This window comes from Trachypithecus francoisi, unplaced genomic scaffold (genome assembly GCF_009764315.1).
Source record: "Trachypithecus francoisi isolate TF-2019V2 unplaced genomic scaffold, Tfra_2.0 Lachesis_group0, whole genome shotgun sequence".
NCBI lineage: Eukaryota > Metazoa > Chordata > Mammalia > Primates > Cercopithecidae > Trachypithecus > Trachypithecus francoisi.
In genome coordinates, this window is record NW_022681453.1 from 33,156,725 (window position 1) to 33,180,161 (window position 23,437).

General features: G+C 37.7%; 1 protein-coding gene across 3 annotated transcripts in view; it reads left to right on the plus strand.

The window, feature by feature from the left end:
* LOC117083092 overlaps positions 1–23,437 on the plus strand; it is a 358,101-nt gene that overhangs the window by 100,899 nt on the left and 233,765 nt on the right. The window contains exon 2 of one of the 3 annotated variants that reach the window (XM_033210356.1): positions 20,963–21,479. The exons of the other annotated variants lie outside the window; for them this stretch is intronic. Within the exon in view, the coding sequence (XP_033066247.1) occupies positions 20,963–21,200 (238 nt within the window). The 3' untranslated portion in view covers positions 21,201–21,479. Of the gene's footprint in view, positions 1–20,962; positions 21,480–23,437 lie in introns of those variants that run through there. 3 annotated transcript variants of the gene reach the window in all.

A 23,437-nucleotide genomic window follows, 5' to 3' on the forward strand; every position in this document is an offset into this window, starting at 1 on the left:
TCCATCTGAAGGTCAGCAACAGCAACAACCAAAGGTAGATAAATCCACGAAGATGAGAAAAAAAAAACAGCACAAAAAGGATGAAAATTCCAAAAACTGGAATGTCTCTTCTCCTCCAAAGGATCACAACTCCTCACCACCAAGGGAACAAAACTGGGTGGAGAATGAGTTTGACGAATTGACAGAGGTAGGCTTCAGAAAGTGGGTAATAACAAACTCCTCCAAGCTAAAGGAGCATGTTCCATCCCAATGCAAGGAAGCTAAGAACCTTGATAAAAAGTTACAGGAACTGCTAACTAGAATAACCAGTTTAGAGAAGAACATAAATGACCTGATGGAGCTGAAAAACACAGCACAAGAACTTCATGGAGCATACACAAGTATCAATAGCTGGATCGATCAATTGGAAAAAAGAATATCAGAGGTTGAAGATCAACTTGATGAAATAAAGCATGAAGACAAGATTACAGAAAAAAGAATGAAAAGGAAAGAACAAAGCCTCCAAGAAATATGGGACTATGTTAAAAGACCAAACCTACATTTGATTGGTATACCTGAAAGTGACAGGGAGAATGGAACCAAGTTGGAAAATACACTTCAGGATATTATCCAGGAGAACTTCCCCAACCTAGCAAGACAAGCCAACATTCAAATTCAGGAAATACAGAGAACACCACAAAGATACTCCTCAAGAAGAGCAACCCTAAGACATAAAATCTTCAGATTCTCCAAGGTTGAAATGAAGGAAAAAATGTTAAGGGCAGCCAGAGAGAAGGTCAGGTTACCCACAAAGGGAAGCCCATCAGACTAACAGCAGATCTCTCAACAGAAACCCCACAAGCCAGAAGAGGGGCAGGGGGACAATATTCAACATTCTTAAAGAAAAGAATTTTCAACCCAGAATTTCATATCCAGCCAAATTAAGTTTCATAAGTGAAGGAGAAGTAAAATCCTTTACAGACAAGCAAATGCTGAGAGATTTTGTCACCACCAGTCATGCCTTACAAGAGCTCCTGAAGGAAACACTAAATATAGAAAGGAAAAACTGGTACCAGCCACTGCAAAAACAAACCAAAATATAAAGACCATTGACACTATGAAGAAATTGCATCAACTAATGGGCAAAATAACCAGCTGGCATCATAATGACAAGATCAAGTTCACACATAACAATATTAACCTTAAACGAAAATGGGTTAAATGCCCCAATTAAAAGGCACAGACTGGCAAATTGGATAAAGAGTCAAGACCTAGTGGTGTGCTGTATTCAGGAGACCCATCTCACATGCAAAGACAAACACAGACTCAAAATAAAGGCATGGAGGAGGATTTACCAAGCAAATGGAAAGCGGAAAACAAACAAACAAACAAAAAAACAAACAAAATAAAACAAAACAAAACACAAAAAAGCAGGTGTCACAATCCTAGTCTCTGATAAAACACACTTTAAACCAACAGAGATCAAAATAGACAAAGAAAGGCAAAGAAGGGCATTACATAATGGTAAAGAGATCAGTGCAACAAGAAAAGCTAACTGTCCTAAATATATATGTATCCAATACAGGAGCACCCAGATTCATAAAGCAAGTTCTTAGAGACCTACAAAGAGACTTAGACTCCCACAAATGATAGTGGGAGACTTTAATACCCCACTGTCATTATTAGACAGATCAATGAGACAGAAAATTAACAAGGATATTCAGGACTTGAACTCAGCTCTGGACCAAGCAGACCTAATAGACATCTACAGAACTCTCCACCCCAAATCAACAGAATATACATTCTTCTCAACACCACTTCACACTTATTCTAAAATTGACCACATAATTGGAAGTAAAACATTCTTCAGCAAATACAAAAGAATAGAAATCATAACAAAGAGTCTCTTTAGCTGTGTCCCAGAGATTCTGGTACATTGTGTGTTTGTTCTTGTTGGTTTCAAAGTGCAATCAAATTAGAACTCACGATTAAGAAACTCACTCAAAACCGCACAACTATATGGAAACTGAACAACCTGCTCCTGAATGATTACTGGGTAAATAACGAAATTAAGGCAGAAATAAATAAGTTCTTTGAAACCAATGAGAACAAAGACACAATGTACCAGAATCTCTGGGACACAGCTTAAAGCAGTGTTTAGTGGGAAATTTATAGCACTAAATGCCCACAGGAGAAAGTGGGAAAGATCTAAAATCAACATGCTAACATCACAATTAAAACAACGAGGGAAGCAAGAGCAAACAAATTCAAAAGCTAGCAGAAGACAAGAAATAACTAAGATGAGAGCAGAACTGAAGGAGATGGAGACACAAAAAACCCTTCAAAAAATTCAATGAATCCAGGAGCTTGTTTTTGAAAAGATTAACAAAGTAGATAGACCACAAGCCAGACTAATAAAGAAGAAAAGAGAGAAGGATCAAATAGATACAATAAAAAATTTTAAAGGGGATATCACCACTAATCCCACAGAAGTACAAACTACCATCAGAGAATACTATAAACACCTCTATGCAAATACTCTAGAAAATCTAGAAGAAATGGATAAATTCCTGAACACGCACACCCTCCCCAAAACTAAACCGGGAAGAAGTCGAATAAGAATAGATGAATAAGAAGTTCTGAAATTGAGACAGTAATTAATAGCCTACGAACCATAAAAAGCCCAGGACCAGACAGATTCACAGTCAAATTCTGCCAAAGGTGCAAAAAGGAGCTGGTACCATTCCTTCTGAAACTATTCCAAACAATAGAAAAAGAGGGACTCCTCCCGAACTAATTTTATGAGGCCAGCATCATCCTGATACCAAAACCTGGAGAGACACAACAGAAAAAGAAAATTTCAGGCCAATATCTCTGATTAACATCAGTGCAAAAATTATCAATAAAACAGTGGCAAACCAAATCCAGCAGCACATCAAAAAGCTTATTCACCACGATCTAGTCAGCTTCATCCTTGGCATGCAAGGCTGGTTCAACATATGCAAATGAATAAACATAATCCATCACATAAATGGAACCAGTGACAAAAACCACATGATATCTCAATAGATGCAGAAAGGCCTTCAATAAAATTCAACATCCCTTCATGCTGAAAACACTCAATAAACTAGGTATTGATGGAACACATCTCAAAATATTAAGAGCTATTTATGACAAACGCACCGCCAATATCATACTAAATAGGCAAAAGCTGGAAGCATTCCTTTTGAAAACCACCACAAGACAAGGATGCCCTCTCTCACCACTCCTATTCAACATAATATTCGAAGTTTTGGCCACGGCAATCGAGCTAGAGAAAGAAATAAAGGGTATTCAAATAGAAGAGAGGAAGTCAAATTATCTCTGCTAGCATATGACATGATCGTATATTTAGAAAACCCCATCTAAAAAAAGCCCTCAAACTCCTTAAGCTGAGAAGCAACTTCAGCAACGTCTCAGAATACAAAATCAATGTGCAAAAATCACAAACATTCCTATACACCAATAATAGACAAACAGAGAGCCAAATCATGAGTTAACCCCCATTCAAAATTGCTATGAAGAGAATAAAGTACCTAGGAATACACTTACAAGGGATGTGAAGGACCTCTTCAAGGAGAAATACAAACCACCGCTCAAGGAAATAAGAAAGGACACAAACAAATGGAAAAACATTCAATGCTCATGGATAGGAAGAATTAATGTTGTGAAAATGGCCATACTGCCCAAAGTAATTTATAGATTTATGCTATTCCCATCAAGCTACCATTGACTTTCTTCACAGAATTAGAAAAAACTACTTTAAATTTCACATGGAACCAGAAAAGAGCCCATATAGCCAAGACAATCCTAAGCAAAAAGAACAAAGCTGGAGGCATCATGCTACCTGACTTCAAACTATACTACAAGGCTGCAGTAACCAAAACAGCATGGTACTGGGGTGTGTGTGTGTGTGTGTGTGTGTGTATATATATATAACATATTATATATATATGCATTAATGCAACAGAATAGAGGCCTCAGAAATAATGTCACACATCTACAACCATCTGATCTTTGATAAACCTGACAAAAACAAACAATGGGGAAAGGATTCCCTATTTAGTAAATGGTGTTGGAAAAACTTGCTAGCTGTATGCAGAAAACTGAAACTGGACTCCTTCCCTACACGTTATACAAAAGTCAACTGAAGATAGATTAAAGATCTATCCATCAGACAAAGGGCTAATATCCAGAATCTACAAGGAACTTAAACAAATTTACGAGAAAATAACAACCCTATCAAAAAGTGAGTGAAGGATATGAACAGACACTTTTCAAAAGAAGACATTTATGCAGCCAACAAACATGAAAAAAGCTCATTGTCACTGTCATTGAAGAAATGCAAATCAAAACCACAATGAGATACCATCTCACACCAGTTAGAATGGCGATCATTAAAAAGTCAGGAAAGAACAGATACTGGAGAGGATATGGAGAAATAGGAATGCTTTTATACTGCTGGTGGGGGTGTAAATTAGTTCAACCAATGTGGAAGACAGTGTGGTAATTCCTCAAGGATCTAGAACTAGAATACCATTTGACCCAGCAATCCCATTACTGGGTATATACCCAAAGGATTATAAATCATTCTACTATAAAGACACATGCACACGTATGTTTACTGTGGCACTGTTCACAATAGCAAAGACTTGGAACCAACTCAAATGTGCATCAATGTTAGACTGGATAAAGAAAATGTGGCACATATACACCATGGAATACTATGCAGCAATAAAAAAGGATGAGTTCATGCCCTTTGCAGGGACGTGGCTGAAGATGGAAACCATCATTCTCAGCAAGCTAACACAGGAACAGAAAACCAAACACTGCATGTTCTGACTCATAAGTGGGAGTTGAACAATGAGAACACATGGGCACAGGGAAGGGAACATCGCACACCAGGGCCTATTGGGGTGTGGGGGACAAGGGGAAAGATAGCATTAGGAGAAACACCTAATGTAGATGCGGGGTTGATGGGTGCAGCAAACCACCATGGCACATGTATACCTATGTAACAAACCTACATGTTCTACACATTTATCCCAGAACTTAAAGAATAATTTAAAAAAAAAAAAAAGTACCACTTCGAGTGTCTGATACATCATAAATGCTAAAAACTAAAATAGAGGCTAAATAAGACTCCTGCTGTATTTATCTCTACATATTTTGAATAACTGCCTTGCTCTGTGTTCTGCCTTGTTTTATTTATGTAGTTCTTGGCAAAACTAATCCACAGTACTCATAATAGCTTATATAATAGCTCAGCTTTGCTGTACTACAATGGACTGAAACTTGTTTCCCCCGAAGTCATATGTTGAAGCCCTAACCCCCAGTGTGATGGTATTTGGAGATAGTGCCTTTGGGAGATAATTAGATTTAGATGATGTCATAAGGATGGGTACTTCATGATGAGATTAGTGCCCTTATAAAAAGATACCCTAAAGAGTTTCCCCACTCCTCATCTCTTCCCATTATATGAGGATACAAAGAGAAGGCTGCCATCTGCATGTCAGGAAGAGCACCTTCCCTGGGAAGCCAAGTGAGCCAACACCTTGATCTTGAACTTCCCAGCTTCCAGAACTGTAATTAAATTCCTGTTGTTTAACCCACTCATTTTATGATATTCTGTTACAACAGCCCAAGCTAAGACAAGCACATAGTGTTTTATTTATAGTAAATATAGCAAACTTTATACTTGTTGGGGTATACTTGGTAGGAAGATAGTGGAATGTCAGTAGTCTTAGCCATGGTCTGCAGTTTCAGCTTTCTAGAAAAAGAAAGCAGGACAAATAAAATAAAATGTTTTAGAAAAAGAAAAGCAAAAGGAAACAGGAATGACAGTGGATGCAAATGTTGTTTTCTAGCATCTGGGCCTATCTTCTATCTTTCTGGGAAATTGTGGCTGCTGAATTTTCGCTATAACTCACGTCTGAGTTTAGAAATTTTTTATAGTGGTAAATTTAGACTTTTCTTTTTTTTTAGCTACAGCTATGCAATACAATTCCTAAGCTTAAAAAACACGTGCTGTATTGCATTCATTCAGTGATATTTATCGAGGGCTTTCTGCATGTCAGGTACTCTTAAAGTAGCTAGAGATACAGCAGTGATCAAATAGACAAACATCCCTATCATTTTTTAAGTATTTTTTTTATTGAGGTAAAATTTACCTAATATAAAATTAGTCATTTAAAAGTGAATAATTCAGTGGCATTTAGTACATTAACAATGTTGTACAACCACCACCTCTATCTAGTTCCAAAACATTTTCATACTCCAAAATGAAAGCATGTGCCTGGGAAGCAGTCACCCTCTACTCCCCAAATCTGACCCCTAGTAACCACAATTTATGTTCTATCTCTATAGGTTTTTCCTATAAATGGAATAATATAATATGTGACCTTTTGTGTCTGGCTTTTTCCACATAGAACAATATTTTCACGGTTCATCTACATTGTGGCATGTATCAAAACTTCATTCTTTTTTAAGGCTGAATAATGTTCCATTGTATGGATATACCACAGTTTGCTTATCTTTACCTCTGTTGATGGACATGTGGGTTGTTTCCACCTTTTGGCTATTATGAATAGTGCTGCTATGAACATGCATGTACATGTACTTCTTTGAGTACCTTTTTCAATTCTTGTAGGTATATACCTAGCAATAGAATTGCTGGATCACATGGCAATTCTGTGTTTAACATTTTGAAGAACTGTCAAATTGTTTTCCATGGTGTCTGAGCCTTTACATTCATACCATAAAATGTACGTGAGCTTTAATTTCTCCACATTCTCACCAGTACTTTTATTTTCATTTTTTGATTGTAGTCATCATAGTAGGTATGAAGTAGCTATCATTGTGTATTTGGTTTACATTTTTCTTATGCTTAGTGATGTCAAATGTCTTTTCATGTACTTTTTGGCCATTTCTCAGTTGGATATATCTTCTTTGGAGAAATGTCTATTCAAGGCATTTGTGTACTTTTAAATTGGTTTGTTTTTTATTGTTGTGTTGTAAGAGCTCTTTATATACTCTCCATGCTAGATCCTTATCAGATATATGATTTACAAAATATTCTATTGTATTTTATAGGCTGTCTTTTCATTTTCTTGGTAATGGCCTTTGAAATTACAAACATGTTTTTATTTTGGTGAAGTCTAGTTTATCTATTTTTTTTTTTGTTGCTATATCTTATCTAAGAGCCTATGGCCAAATTCAAGGTCATGAAGATTTAGTCCTTTTTTCTAAGAGTTGTTATGGTTTTAGCTTTCATATTTAGGTCATTGATACATTTAATGTTAATTTTTGTTATTGTGTGAGGTTGGGGTCCAGCTTTATTCTTTTACATGTGGATATTCAGTATCCCTACCATTTTGGAGAAGAATTATAATATCGTGAAGATAATAAAAAGTAAATTGACATTGTCACAGCCAAAAGGAGCCTAAGAATACATAAGAACTAAATGTAATATGGTACCTTGGATGAGATCCTGGAACAGAGAAAGGATGCTAGGTAAAAACTAAGGAAGTCTAAATAAAGTATAGACTTTAGTTTATAATAATTTATCAATCTTGGTTAATTAATTGTGACAAATGTACCACACTAAGGTAAGACATTAATAACAGGAGTTATATATTGGTTCCCATAGAGTATATGGGAATTCTCTGTGCTAGCCTCACCATTTTTTTGTAAATCTGAAAATATTCCCAAATTAAAAGGTTATCTTAAAGGTAAACCAAAAGCATAAAAAAATGCCAGTATCTAGGAAGAAACCGAATGAAACATGTTCAAGATGTCCACACTGAAAATCATTAAGCATGCTCAGTGAAACTGAAAAAGACTTAGCTAAATAATGAGACATACTGTGTTCATGGACTGGTACACTGAGTATTGTTTAGATGTTAGTTGTATCAAATTTGTTTACGGATTTAGTGCTATCCTAGTCAAAATATCAGGAAATGTTTACGTAGAAATTAACAAGTTTATTTTATAATTTATACAGAAACACAAATGACCAAGAATAGCCAAAACAATTTTCAAAAAGAACAAAGTTGGGAGACTTACATTACCTAATTTTCAGGCTTATTATAAAGCTGTGCTCATCATGACAATGTGGTCTTGAAATACAAATGACATATAGATCAATGGAACAGAAGAAAATTCAGAAATAGACCCACCAGCCCACAATTGATTTTTTGAAAAGATTTTAAAGTAATTACACTGAAAAAGTAAAGTTTTTTTCTTATAATAAGTGATGTGGGAACAACTGGACATTCATATTAAAAAATTAATTTTGATGTTTTCCTCATGCCAAAAACCAAAATTAATTCGAAATAGATTTCAGGTCTAAATATAAAAGCCAAAACTATAGTATTTGTAGAATAAAAGATTTATTTTTAACTTTAGAGTAGGCAAAGATTCTTAGATTAAAATAAATGAAAAACATTAATTAGACTTTATCAAAATAAAAACTTTCTACTCTTGAAAGGGTATCTTTAGGAAAGTAAAAGGAAAGCTACAGACTGGAGTAAAATATTCTTAATACACGACTCTGACAGGGGACTTGTATCTGGAATATATGATTCAGAATATACAAAGAACTCCCAAACTCAATAAGAAATGACAAACAACTCAATTAAAAAAAAACAAAACAGGCCAAAGACTTGAAAAGGCACTTTATGAAAGAAGATATAAAGTTAATAAACACATGAAAAGATACCTAACGCCACTAGTCTTCTGGAAAATGCACATTGAACCACAATAAGATGCCATTTCACAGTACTAGAATGGGTAGAGCGAAAATGACTAATAATAGCAAGTGTTGGCACGGATGTGGAACAACTGGGACCCCCATACATTGCAACTAGGTGTGAAAAATGGTATAGCTTTTTTTTTTTTTTTTTGGAAAACATTTTGGCAGTTTTTTTATGAAGTCAAACATGCATTTCCCATATGACACTGCAATTTCACTCCTAGGCATTTACCAAGGAGAAGTGAAAACATATACCTACTGAAAGACTAATGTTCACAACAGCTTTATTCATAACAGGCAACAAATGAGAACCACCCATATGTCTATCAATAGCTGAATGGAGAAACACAACTGGTATATAGTTGATCCTTTAGCAATATAGGCTTAAACTGCGTGGGTCCATTTTCATGCACATTTCTTCAATACATATACTGGAAAATTTTTTGGAGATTTGCAACAATTTGAAAAAACTCACAGACAAACCATGTAGCCTAGAAATGTTGCAAAAATTAAGAAAAGCTATGTCCTGAATGCATAAAATATTTGTAGATACTAGTGTATTTATATGTTAATTGACTGTTTATGATTTTGGTAAGGCTTCTTCTGGCCAACCTCAGGCTATTAGTAGTAAAGTTTTACAGAAATCAAAAGTTATGCCTGGATTTTTTACTGCGATGGAGGTGGTACCCCTGACTCCTGTGTTGGTCAAGGGCTTCCTGTATTCAAATGGTTGATACCATTTCATAGGAGCATTGTTTGCAATAGTGAAACTAAAGATAATCTAAATATCCATAAACACGAAAATGGATAAACTGTGAAATATTCACATAATGTAAGACCATGAAAACTGAACATTAATGAATTCAAACTTCATGCACAAAAATATTAAGTGAAAGAAACAAAACTTAGAAGAATTCATGCAGTATGATAGTAAAGTTACATAAATTGTTTAGAAATTCTTATACACATAGAAAAAGCATGAGGAAGAAAAAGAGAATGATGAACCCAAAATTCAGAAGAATAGTTTCCTTTCATAAAAGCCACATGAGTTCGGGGCTTCTTGTCTGTTTTATTTTTAATTGTACTGTTTTCCAGTGCCTAGAACATTACTTGACACGTAACAGTCACTCAAATAAACACTTTTGAAGACATAAATAAGAGGAAAGGGGGATTAATATGGGCAGTTGCAGTAGGACTGGAAAGGTTTTATTACTTGAACTGGATGATGGGTACACAGGGTGTATGTAACAATATTCTGTATACTACATGGATGTGAGTATATAGACTTTTATGTTATTAAATGTTATAATTTTTTTTTTGAAAACAGGGTCTTACTCTGTCACCCAGGCTGGTGTGCAGTGGTACAATTCTGGCTCACTGCAGTCTTGACCTCCTTGGGCTCAGGTGATCCTCCCACCTCAGCCTCCTGAGTAGCTGGGTCTACAGGTATGCACTACCACACCTGGCTAATTTTTTGTATATGTTTTGCAGAGACAAGGTTTCACCATGTTGCCCAGGTTGGTCTCAAACTCCTGGGCTCAAGCAACCCTCCAATCTCAGCCCCCAAAGTGCTAGGATTACAGGCATGAGCCACTGTACCCATCCATAGAATGTTATAAATTTTAAAATTAAAAAATACATTGTTGAACTTCCATATTGAACATATTACCAAAGTGAGGAAAAAAACAGACATCCTCACTCCATCCCTCAGACCCAACTTCCTGTTGCCTCTGCCTTGGGTCTTTACATTTGCCCTCATAGGAAGAGGGTAGGAGCAATGGGTATAGGGTTGGTGAGTCACAAAATGAGCCTCAGAGAGTTTGGTTATTCTCATATTTTAGGTAAAAAGTTGAGTTAAAAAGATCATTTTAAATTACAATTTTACATCAAAATGACCATGTTGCTATGTCCTGCCTTGTCCTGTGTAAGAGCTAAAGAGAGAAAAAGAAACAGATGGGCAGGTCCATTTGGGGTGGACTTGAGGTCATGGATAGCTTTTAAGATAGAGAAGCATTTTATTCTATTTCTTTCCTTTCTTTAGCTCCAGACATAGAGTTTACAATATATGTATAAGTCTCTTTCAAATGAGTCAGTAAAGAAAAGCCAGTACCAAAATGTCCCCAAAATATAATCTTAGAAAAAGGAGAAAAATGGCCCACTCTAATCACATGACAGCTGGCCCAAAACACCATTTCCCTAGCACCATGAGGATCAGCTGAGATCAACCCTAATTTTAGTTTCTTTTACACATTTTTTTTTTTGTCTTTCAAAAATAAACCATCTGTTTAAACAACTTGGAGGGTGAATGTTCTTATTAGTTTGCCTGTTTCCACAGAGTATCTTAGTTTATTCCAGCAAGTTCTGGCTGAATGCCTATGATGTGCCTAGCACCTTAAAGATGTGTGGACAGCAGTAGGTTCTAGTTCAAAAGCAGCTGAAATACAGACACCTCCACCACAACCTACTTCATGAGTTAAGGAGCTGCGAAATTTCACTTACTGCCATATTATGGAAAAGTCTACTTTGGTATTGTTGAATGTCATATGTGAGGTATGGAGTTTAATGCAAAGGACTAGGAATTGCATATTTTTTGATTTGGAAAGAGAGGGGAAAAACATGCAAACTAAGCCATCAGTGCTGATAAATGCAAAGACTTCCTGCTCACTCTGAGAAGCATATCCTTATGGCTGAAGTTCACCAGGGGAGATGCTGGGAGCTGATGACTAAGCAATACTCTAATCCCACTCTGGTGTGCAACCTGTTCCTGAACTTGGACAAGCCTAGGTTTGGTTTTCACATATGTACCATAAAACGAGCATTCTTAAGGTTTCACCTAGCTCTTTGCTTCTCTTCTATTACTTTTGTATCTTCTATACATACACACAGTTACACACACACACACACACACACACATACACACACACACCCCTCTTAGATGAGTGTCTTCAAATAGTTTTAGCAAACATTTCTAGAGGATCCAGCTGGAGGTCTCAAACATAGAAACTCTGAGAGAATCATTTGAAACATATGTTAATTGAATTACTGCATGAATAACTGAGCTCATTTATTCAATATAAATTTATGCTATTTTGAGAACATGGTTAATGTCTCCCAAACTTCAATTATTTACACATCACTATTATGAATTGTGCTATATACTGTGTATAATTTGGAGCATTTCAGTTTTTCTTTAAAATGTCTCATTTTTACTCAAATGTAGTTTTAAAGCAAATGCTATATTACTCTTATAAAAAGAAAACCAATACTAGTTGGGAAATATTTCTTTAGGGAGATACAAAGAACAGTTAACTATAAGAGAAAACATTGATAAATGTGTATAGTAAGAACTTTTATTCATTATGAAAACTTAAAGATACTGAAAGGTAAATTGCAGACTGCAACAAGATAATCTGCAGTAGGTACACACAATCTACAAATAATTCGAATCAAAATATGTTAAAGTGACTAAAAATCAGTAAGAGTAGCACAAACAAGTCAAAAGAAAAATGGGCACAAAACAGAAATAGGCCTTTCACAGAAGAGATAAATACACATATGCAATAGATGCATAAATAAATTTTTAGTATTATTAGTGATGAGGAAAATACAAATCCAGATTAGATGAGATACCATTTTATAGATACTTGAGAAGCCCAAATGTAAAATGCTGACAATGCCACATATGGGAAAGGATGTAGAACCACAGGATTTCATATTTGTTACTGGTAGGAGTATAAGTTGGTGCCATCCCATTGGATTCGAGTTTGGCATTATCCATACCCATTATCCCCTCTCCATATCCATTATCCATTATTCCCATACTCTCTGACCCAGCAGTTCTACCCCGTTGAAAAGCTTGCACACACTCAGGAGAGATGCACACGAGTGTTCAGAGCACTGCTGCTCACAGCAGCAAAAGCCTATAGATAACCCAGGTGCTCATCGATCGGCGAGTGGGTGCGTAAACTGTAGTATATTCATAAATGGGATGAAATATGGCAATCAAACCAAATGACCTGCAGCAACATCAACTATATGGATACTATCAGCAATATATTAAGTGAAAAAAGTTCCTAAATATTGTGTAAGCATGATACCCTTTTTATAAAGTTTAAAACGACCAAACATAAGGAAAAAAAGCTTAGAGATAAATATAGAGGCAATTAAAAAATTTAAAAAGAAGGCAGGAGAATGGTGAGCATGGCACACAGGGTCAGATAGAGGGATGCAAAAGGACAGAACAGGTGTGGTATTGATAGATGAATAATGTCCACGACTGTGAAGATCTTAGCTTTTCTCTTGCATGGTGAGTTTAGGGATACTGATTACGGTATAAAATAACTAGCAAAATAAATACAAGTGGGTGAGGAAAGGACCAATAACGGCTGTGTCATGGAATAAGTATTGTAGTTAATCCAAATCTGTGCATCTGAGGTTCTTGAAGAAAACAAGCTTGTTATAAAGAGAAAGTATGTATTTCAAAAAGTAGAACAATTTTAAAAAGCTTTAAAGAGAGTATCTGTGAGATCATTCTCTGTACCATCAGTGCTGTACACAGTATGGAAATCACTGCCCTGTCATATGACAGTGAGTAAAAGACTGCTTCTTCTCTCAAGAAATTTATGGCTGGTAGGGGAGGCACAAATGTGGGTAATTATAGTAGAATCCATGAAGTGATAGGATAATCATAAAGAAGTAAGAGCACATGGCAGGGGGCATGAAACCAGCCTGGGAATGGCCGAAGTCATCCTAAGAGGATGTAAAAGCTAACCTTGCACTTCAAACAGACAGATATTTTAGGCAGGGAAACCCCATGCATAAGAACTTGAAGGTAGAATATTTGAGTTGCTAAAAGTTGTTCCATTTCACTGGAGCAGGGAAACATGGGAGTGAAAAGGGAGAGAAATGCGGCTTGGGAATTTGACAGGGGCCTCATCATTAGGAGCCTTGGACAATATATGATACTCTTTGGGCCTTATTTTGAGAGCTGCAGGAAGTCACTGAAGAGTTTAAGCCAGGGAGTGATATAATTAGATTTTTCCCTTCACAAAAAACAGGACCAGAGGCAGAAAGCATCAGTTAGATGAGGTAGAAGCTGGGTCAGTTGTCCAGGTGAGCCATGGTGGTGACTGTGAGTATTGACAGTCAGGATGGAGAGATGTAGGCAGATTAGGGAGTTATCGAAGAGGTGGAATTGGTAAGACTCAAAGATCAATTGGATATAGGGATCAAATAAGAGGGGAATATCGAGAATAATTTTCTGTATAGGCAGCTAAGGAGATAGTAGTGACAGACACTGAGACTTGGGCACTTGGGAGAAAGAACATGCAAATCTTCCTAAATGACGCATCCCATTTGGCTAGACATTTGTTCACGGTATCTCAAAGTCTTCACAGATGAAGCTGACATCTCTCCAACCAAGTCTGATTTACAGGCTCTAGAAATGACAGATATCCTGTTCTTGTTTCTAAACATCTGGACTGAATTATTAAAAGACACTCCTCACAGCTACCATGTGAGGAGCCTTTAAATAAAGGTTTCCCAAATCCATGAGCTAACATTATAAAAGCTGTTTCACTTGACTTTTCAAAGTAGTTCCTAGATTCATTATTTCCATAGCAAGAAGTTTAGGAGTAATGCTAACTATTTGTGCCATTGACTTCCAGACTATAAAATGAAGTCAGGGTTCCTCTGAAATTTATTTTTCTTATTTTAAAGGTAAAATAATGACCTAAGTATGGCTATATTGCACGGCAGCTAAGTAATGAAATCTTTTGCTTTGGGTTCAACATAAAACAACCGCACATTTTCCTTTCATATTATGGGTCATAAACATGTAAAGAAACCAATGTGAATTTCCTATAAAATGATTGCCAAAATGAAATTTTCTGATCGTTTGTTTAAAAAAGGGAATGCATGGACCTATCTTCTGTAAGGGTACTATAAAACAGCCAGGACTATGGTCATTTTTATAGATAATTCCAAGAAACCTTTAAAGCAAGATGGTCAAGGGAGTGATACATTGCCAGGATGCAGGAAATACTGGCCCATTACCTCCAGATCAGTCCCTGAGGGTTACTGTTCATATTTGGCCTTGGGGACAGGAGTCAATAAGAATTCATATTCATAATACTTTATATACTCACATGCAGGCAGAAGGAAGGCTAAGGGAAATAGAAGTAGCTTATTACATAGCATATAATAAGGACCATTAATATCAGCTGCCAATTCTGACACTAATAATGTGTGTGTTTATGTGCATTGTAGCGTCATGTGGTAGTTAGTAGAATGGAGTTTGGTGTTAGAGAGATTGAAGTCAAATTGTAGCTTTGCCACTTAAGAAGCAATGTGATTTTAAACATGTTATCTAAACTCTCTGACCTTATTTTCTTCAATGGGACAATGTAGCTTTTCCTTCAGTTTAATGAGTAAATACGTGCAAAGACTCTAGACCAATATATCATAAGCATTCAATAAATGGAGATAATGTAAGTAAAGGAACATAAATACATTCTAATGATTCTTAGCAGGCTAAAATATGATATTAGATCTAGGTGCCCAGTGTAACCAAAACATTGTAAAATACTCCTTACATTTGTGGATGGTTGATTTTTTTAACATAGTCTACAGTAAGCATAATAATACCGTATTTCATTGACTCCAAGATGTGTATTTTGTATATTTAAATGAGAAGTGTTGACTTTGCCTGCACACACATATCAAAACCTGTGCAAAGAATGGCAGCAGATTGGAAGAAAACTTTAGATCCAAAAATGGAACATTCTTTTAAGAAACACTACACCATCAGTGCCCTTGCTGACATGGAGAATGATACTATGAAAAGACAGACACTGGTGAACTTGATCTAAAAAATGATTAAGAAAAGCTGGACTCCTCTGCTTTTCTTTTTTTCATGTGCACAGACGTAATGTTAGATAATATATATATATATATATATATATATATATATATATGTATATATATCACTAGGACTGTTAATTAAATAGAGCACTTTTGATCAATATGAAATAAAAATTCTAATGATAAAGCTCAGTGTTATAGTTTGTCAGCCTGTGCTCATTGTATTGGCACATACACAATGGACTGTCTTACAACTGACGACAGCTTAGCTTTATGGAAATACGGTAAACTCAGAAAGTAAGGACAATCGAGAAAATTTAAAGAAGTTAAAAAACTGAGTTGATAAAGGAAGACATATCTGGGTTCAATCTCAGCTCCTTCATTTCCAGTTATGTTAACTTTGGACAAATGACAATCCTTCTAAGTCTCTGTAAAATGGCAGTTTTACTTAAGTCATTGAGTAAATTGTGTGGGTTAAATGAAATAACATAAATAAAATGTTTAACACCATATTTGTGAAGTATTTCAATACTACAATAAATAATTGGTATTACAGGCTGAGTATCCCTTATCCAAATGCTTGGGAACAGAAGTGTTGTGGGTTTTGATTTTGGAATATTGTCATATATAAGTTCATATTTGTATGAATTTATATTTCATGTATGCCCTATACGTGTAGCAGGTAATTTTATGTAATACTTTAAATATTTTTGTGCATGAAAGAAAGCTTTCACTTTGTTTTGACTGGGACCCATCACATGAGGTCAGGTGTGGAATTTTCCATTTGTGGTGTCATCATGATGCTCAAAAGCTTTGGATTTAGGAGCATTTCAGATTTTGGGTTTTTAGATTAGGGATGCTTAACCTGTATTGTTATTGTGGTAATAAACCATCAACTGGTAAACAGGAGGAATAAATGACTGTCAATCAAAAAAGTAGAGCTCTATGTACTAACATTCTTAGAAAACCATTGTCATTAACAGGGATTTCAAACAAGGCTTAAACTGGGAGACTTAAATGCGCATACACTAACCCCAAGATGTACAATTGAACTGCTTCATATGTAGGCAATTATGAAGAATGTTCTAGGATGAATAGTGCTTCATTTAACAGTGGTTAATGAGATGCTAGTATGTTACAGATACCTATGCCTTTCTTAAGAGCTTCCCTTACTGATTCTCAAACTTAAGATTTCATTTAAAGAAAAAATAATTGTAGTCTCTGGTGTTGACTTGAATCATTTTATGTTACCTAAATGTATACATATAAAACTAGATGTAAACAATTAAAAAGGTCATATTGAATCAGAGGAAAAATTAAAGCAACACAAAACCAAAAAAATAAAAAATGACTGCATTTGTTAAATGTAGTTGCAAAGTTGTTTTGCTGAAACCTAGTAGCTGTTTGCTGCATGAGCATGGTGGTTTTGTTGTTGTTGTTGTTTTTGAGACGAAGTCTTGCTTTGTCACCCAGGCTGGAGTGCACTGGCATGATCTGGCTCACTGGAACCTCCACATCCCAGGTTCAAGTGATTCTCCTGCCTCAGCCTCCCCAGTAGCTGGGATTACAGGTGCATATCAGCATGCCTGGCTAATTTTTGTATTTTTCATAGAGACAGAGTTTTACATGTTGGCCAGGCTGGTATCAAACTCCTGACATCAAGTGATCCAGCTGCCTCGGCCTCCCAAAGTGCTGGGATTACAGGCGTGAGCCACTGCGCCAGGCTATGAGCATGGTTTTGACTGAACAAAAATTCCTTTGAAGGCAGAGACTACCATGACAAATACCAGAGGCTGGGAAGGGTGTGGGGGTTGAGGGAGGGATGAGGAGAGACTGGTTAATGGGTACAAACATACAGTTAGATAGAGGGAATATGGCCTAATGTTCAATAGCGGAATAGGGTAACTACAGTTAATAACAATCTATTGTATATTTCAAAATAAATATCTAGAAGAGAGGACTTGAAATATTCCCAGTGCAAAGAAATGGTAACTACTTGAGGTGATGGATAGTGCTAAATACCCTGATTTGATCACTATACACTATATACCTGTAACAAAACATCACATGTAGCCCATAAACATGTACAAATACCATGTATCAATTTAAAAAATATAGATGCTCACTTAGAAAAAATAGATTCATTTGAGATCAGCCCATCTGAAACACTGAGTTGGGTGTGATGAGCCATTTTCCTATCACGTTTCTCTATTTAAACCACTGGAAAACTTTATCCCTTATATGACGTACATTTATTAAGTCTGCATTGATTCTATTCTCATTATCCTGTAATAAATACAGTGTAGTTCCAATACAATCATAAAGCTAAATGCAAATAAAGGCATCACCTTATCCATTGCTTTGTAACATTATCCATTGTAACACCACAATACTCAGGGTCTTAAGACAGCAATAATCTCAGTCAGGCCTCTGCAAACTGTCTCATATGTTTTGACTCTGTGTCTCCACCCAAATCGCATGTTGAATTGTAATTCTCAATGTTGGGGGAGAGGCCTGGTGGGAGATGATTGGTCCACCAGGGTGGATTTCCCCTTTGCTGTTCTCATGATAGTGAGTTCTCACAAGATCTGATGTTTTAAAAGTGTGTGGCACTTCCCCCTTCGCTCTCTCTCCTGCTGCTATGGTAAGATGTTAAGATGCATTTCTTTCCCCTTTGCCCTCTGCCATGATTGTAAGTTTCCTGAGACCTTCTAGTCATGCTTCCTGTTAAGCCTGCAGTACTATGAGTCAATTCAACCTCTTTTCTTCATAAGTTACTCAGTCTCAGGTAGTTCTTTATAGCACTGTGAAAACTGACCAATATACCATCATCTTATGAAGGCAGGCCATTAGGATCTAGGTGGTTTCAGACTGACTAGCAGGGCACACTTGACTCATGGTGGGCAAGATATGCATTAGGGCCTCTCTTCCATAAGCAATTCACTTATCCATCTCTGCCACTGAGAAGAGTCAGAAAGTGTGGCTCCACTGGTCCTTTTTGGTCTCTAGTCACTGGCAGAGCTGATGTGTTTCTGCTTCCCGCTGACTTTGAAAGGAGCCTTGGCCTGCCTGTCCCTGTGTCTGGCAAGCTTTCCTGTCCTTGTATTTCCCAGCTGTCAGTTTAGCTCCCGTGGCTTGAGGCTGCCATCCAGAAAGAAACAGGGAAGGTGAGAGAGGCAAGACCTATCTTGCCTCCCATAGACAACTCAGACACCCTGAACTTTTCCTCTCTGCAGGGAGGGCATCTCTTAACCTAGTACCCTTGAATGCTGTCTGGAAGAGGAGGGAAAGGCTTCCAGATCCCTGAATGCCAGAGATGAACTTTCCCCATTCTGGCCTCTCCCTGTTGTCTTGGGCACAGTTAGCATGATCAACTTTTGTCTATATTTGAGATAATAATGTTAATGACTGAGATGTGTCCTGCAATTCACCCATGACGTTCCCATAATCTGTGCTGGCTTTTATATTAGTAAAGGACTCATATTAAAAACACTTCATTGAAACAGCAGAGGTGTTGACTACTCAGAATGGATGCTGGTCATTGGGATGGAGCAGGGTCCTGGGGGCCCCCTGTGATGCTAAACCTTAACCCTTTAATTGATTAATTGTGGGGAGGTCAGGAATCCTGAAGGGAGAGGGAGATAGTCTCTGGACAGTGCAGTTTGCTAACTGGTCTGGAAATATTTTAGAACTTTGATATCTGTGCATCTATACTGGTGATGCCTGTATGTGGTGTGGTGTGCATATATCCTAAAACAACAGGGTGTTTGCTGAGAAAGAATTGGTGGACCAGGACCAAATTTCATCACCCCGTGCTTTCACTTGCTGTGTGACTTTGGGGAAGTCATGTCATTCCCTGTACCTCAGCTTTTCCATCATGCTAAGTGATGTTGAGGCTTCTTCCCAGTTGTAACATTAATTTTCAGTTTTAAAGCCGTGATCCAGGCACCATTCTTATTCTTTGCTACAAAGAACAGTCAATATTGTGATTGAGCACCTGGGTCATTCTACTTGGTCTGAGCCCCGCTGAGTTATCCAGGGAAGCTCTGTAAGTTTTCTAGGCCCCATTTGACTTATATCACACAGGGTTGTGATGGGGGTTAGAGGGGCTGATGCCAGAAAAGTACTCAGTACCTTGCCTGGTCCAGCAACACACAATAGGTGTTAGTTCTTACTAGATTTAATGGCTAGAGTGGGGTCAAGAGATGCAGAACATTGCTCTTCATTTTTCAAGCCCATCCATGATGCTGAGGTTATTTTTCAAGTGCAACCTGCTCTAGCTCCTGAGTTCCACTCCAGGTGTTAATGGAGCATTGAGACAGAGGGGGAGCCATGGCATCAGGCCATGTCCTCGGAGCGTGTGCCAGGCGTGGCCCAAGGGCCCATTCTCTGATGTCTCAATCTATTCAGCAGGACTCTACCCCATGCCAACTTTGTCTAAGCCACAATTTTTTTTGAATTCATGGTGTAGTGAGATGTTCAGCAAATACTTCTGCCTTTCATTGGAATTTGGAAGTGGTATTTCTAGGGCTCTCCATTTCAGATGTTCTCTTTGTCCATTTGGAGGTGCGATTAGACCAGAGAGTAGTTGGGGCTCTGGACAGACCACCTCCCAGTCAGAATTTTCCTCCTAAATTCTAATCTGAAGGACATCAGCATGTAAAAGAACAGTGGAGACTTAGAATTTCAATAAAAGGGAGAATAAATGGACACATTGGTAAATTATAATTTGTTGTAAGGCAATTGAAGTCCTAGGAATTTAGTGGCTGATATTCTTCAAGGGTCCAGGAAATGTGTTGACTTTAGGCTTGGCTGGTTTCAGAACTCTAGGCTTGTGTTTTACCAATTTATTAATCCCGGCCAAAACATAACATTTCACATCAGTCCAGCAAAACCTCAGGTGGAATTCTCATGGGTCTAACTTGAGATATGTGTCCTTCTCTGATCCTACTGACAGCAAAGGGAAACAGTGCTCTGACTGGCTGAGCTGAGGCCACAGACCGTATCCCCTTGGGATGATACAGCTGAACAGATGCAAATCAAGCAGCTCTCCAGGGAAAAAAGGAAGTGTTAAAAGGAATTATTAAGTTCCGACTTCCCATACTAAGAATAGGGGAAAGGCTGGCTACCCCAAAGGAAATTAGAGGGTTTGTTCCTGAAGAAGCCAGTCAAAACCAACAGATTCCATTACAAGCAAGGGTTTAGAATGAAGGAAGCCATCAACGCACACAGTTCCACCAAAAAATGGGTATTTGGAAACTTTAGTGAAACAGCCGGATAAACCTAGTGTCACTTTTGACAAATCACTTTTCTGCACTCTTTTTCTTACAGCAAAGTCCTCGAGGTTCATTCATTCAGCAAGCCTCTGTCCAGCCTTTACCATGTGCTGAGTGAGAAGCTGAGGATAAGGAAGAGAAAGACCCCCAAGAAACTCAAATGTCTGGCTGAAAGCCGAAGCATGACGCAACTTTGCTATAGTTCTCTCCAACAAGGATTTGTATATTTTCACTTTCTCCTCAAGCAACACCTGGACCTGCTCCTTTCCCTCAGTCTCCAAGTTCCTTTATGAAATAGGGTGTACCATCAGAGATGCAGGTAAGAAACCTGAACTGCATGGCCTCACATAAACCCCACCACACTTCTGTCCTATGCTCCTTCTCCGCAACAGGTGTAAAGACAAAAGGCTCATTGTCCTTTGGAGCCTATAGGATAAACAGAAAGAACATGTCCTTGCCAGTTAATCTGCCGGTGATAAAGAGTATTGTTTTATCTCCTGCCATCTCCAAGTTCCAAGGGATGAATTCTATTGTGACACAAAGTCGCTTTGTCCTTCAAACCCACTGAAATGTTTAAATTGGCCTTTCGTATATTCCTTGGTTGTCACAATCAGAGCATTGAGTTGTTATAATGTGTTGAGAGGATCTTTCTCCCACAACAAGGAGACCATCATCTAGAGGGATGCTATGATGCTGAGAAATAATGTGCTTCTCTTCAGCTTTTTTTTTTTTTTTTTTTAACTAAGACTTTTATTTTTTGAGCAGTTATAGGTTCAGAGAAAAATTGAAGAGAAAGTACAGAGTTCCCATCTTCGCTCTCACCCCTTTCAACTCTGTTTCCATACATTTGCTACAGTTGATGAGCCAACAGCTATATGATATTAACTGAAGTGCACAGTTTATATTACGGTTCACATTCTATGGGTTTTGTCAAATATATGATAACCTGTATCCTCCATTATAATACAATACAGAAGAATCTCACCGCCCTAAAAATCTCCTGTGTTCCTCCTGTTCATCCCTCCCTCCCATTCCCCAGGGAACCACTGATCTTTTTACTGTCTCCAGTTTTGCCTTTTTCAGCATGTGAGGTAGTTGGGAGTCCTACAGTACATAGCCTTTTTAGATGGATGTCTTTCACATAGCATATACATTGAACTTTCCTCCATGACTTTGTGTGGCTCAATAGTTCATTTCTTTCTGTTGCTGCTTAGCTCCTGCTTAATTTTCAAAGTGTTTAATGTAAGGAAGTGGTATAGTCCAGGTGCAGTGGCTCAATGCCTGTAGTCCCAGCACTTTGGGAGGCCGAGGCAGGTGGATCACTTGAGCCCAGGAGTTTGAGACCAGCCTGGGTAACATGGCAAAACCCTGTCTCCTTAAAAAATACAAAAATTAGCTGGAAATGGTAGTGTGTGCCTGTAGTCCCAGCTACTTAGGAGCCTGCGGTGGGAGGATTGCTTGAGCCCAGGAGCTAGAGCCTGTAGTGAGCCATGATTGTGCCACTGCACTTCAGCCTGGGTGACAGAGGGAGATCCTGTCTCAAAAACACAAAACAAAACAAATGAACAAACAAAAAAAACGGCAGTATAGTTGTCCCCACCCCTCATCCCCTCCTTTATGGGTATTTTCCTAATTATGAGAGATTACCTGTGTTTTAAAAGGTGGCTTACTGTATGCACTGAGAGAATTAAATGACATTTCAGACCAGTTCCAAGTACCTTTTGCAAAGCTAGAGAAATAAAAGTGAATTCTAGTATCTCAATCACAGCCTAAAACTCGAGAAAGTCTACTCGGGCTGCAGGCAACATTGGTGTTCTTGGCAATTTTACCCCGAATGTATAGTCCTATAATTAGTGTTTCCTCCAAAATTAATGATTTCCTGATTGATTTAGTTTTTTCCTAGCAGCACTGGAGGTCCCACTTACCTAGTTAGTAATAACATTTGCTCTTAATACGTGAGTCAAACATTTTTTTTTTCCTTTTTTCCTTTTTTTTAAACATTTCTAAAACAAAATACCCTGCAGGAAGAATGAAATGGCAGTGGAGGAGCTCCCACTCACGTATCGTATAACATGGGAGGCAGGGATATGCAATAGTCATAAAGGGTGCAGGCTTCAGAATCAAAGGAGTGAGGTTGGTGTCCCTGCTTACGCCCTACTAGCTGAGTGTCCTTCAGGTCATTTCTCCTCTCTCAGACTCAGTGGACTCTTTCCTAAAGCACAGCTCATAACAGGCTCTACGTGGTAAGACCGTTGGGAAGATGGAAGCAGATCAGTCATCCCTAGAGAGCATTAAGCACAGTCTCAGCCACAAAACACTTCCTCAAACATGATGCAAGCCACACAGGACATTTGGCCTGCATATGAAGGACAGTGTAGATGCTCATTAAATTAGTCCCGACTGATCAAGGAGGGAAGGAGAGGGTCAATCTTATCATATGTGGGCTGTGAAAAAACACAAAGAACACAGAGCTGTAGAAGGAAGCTGACTTAGTTAGGGTCAAGCATGATGGGGGAGATTAGGAACCGTG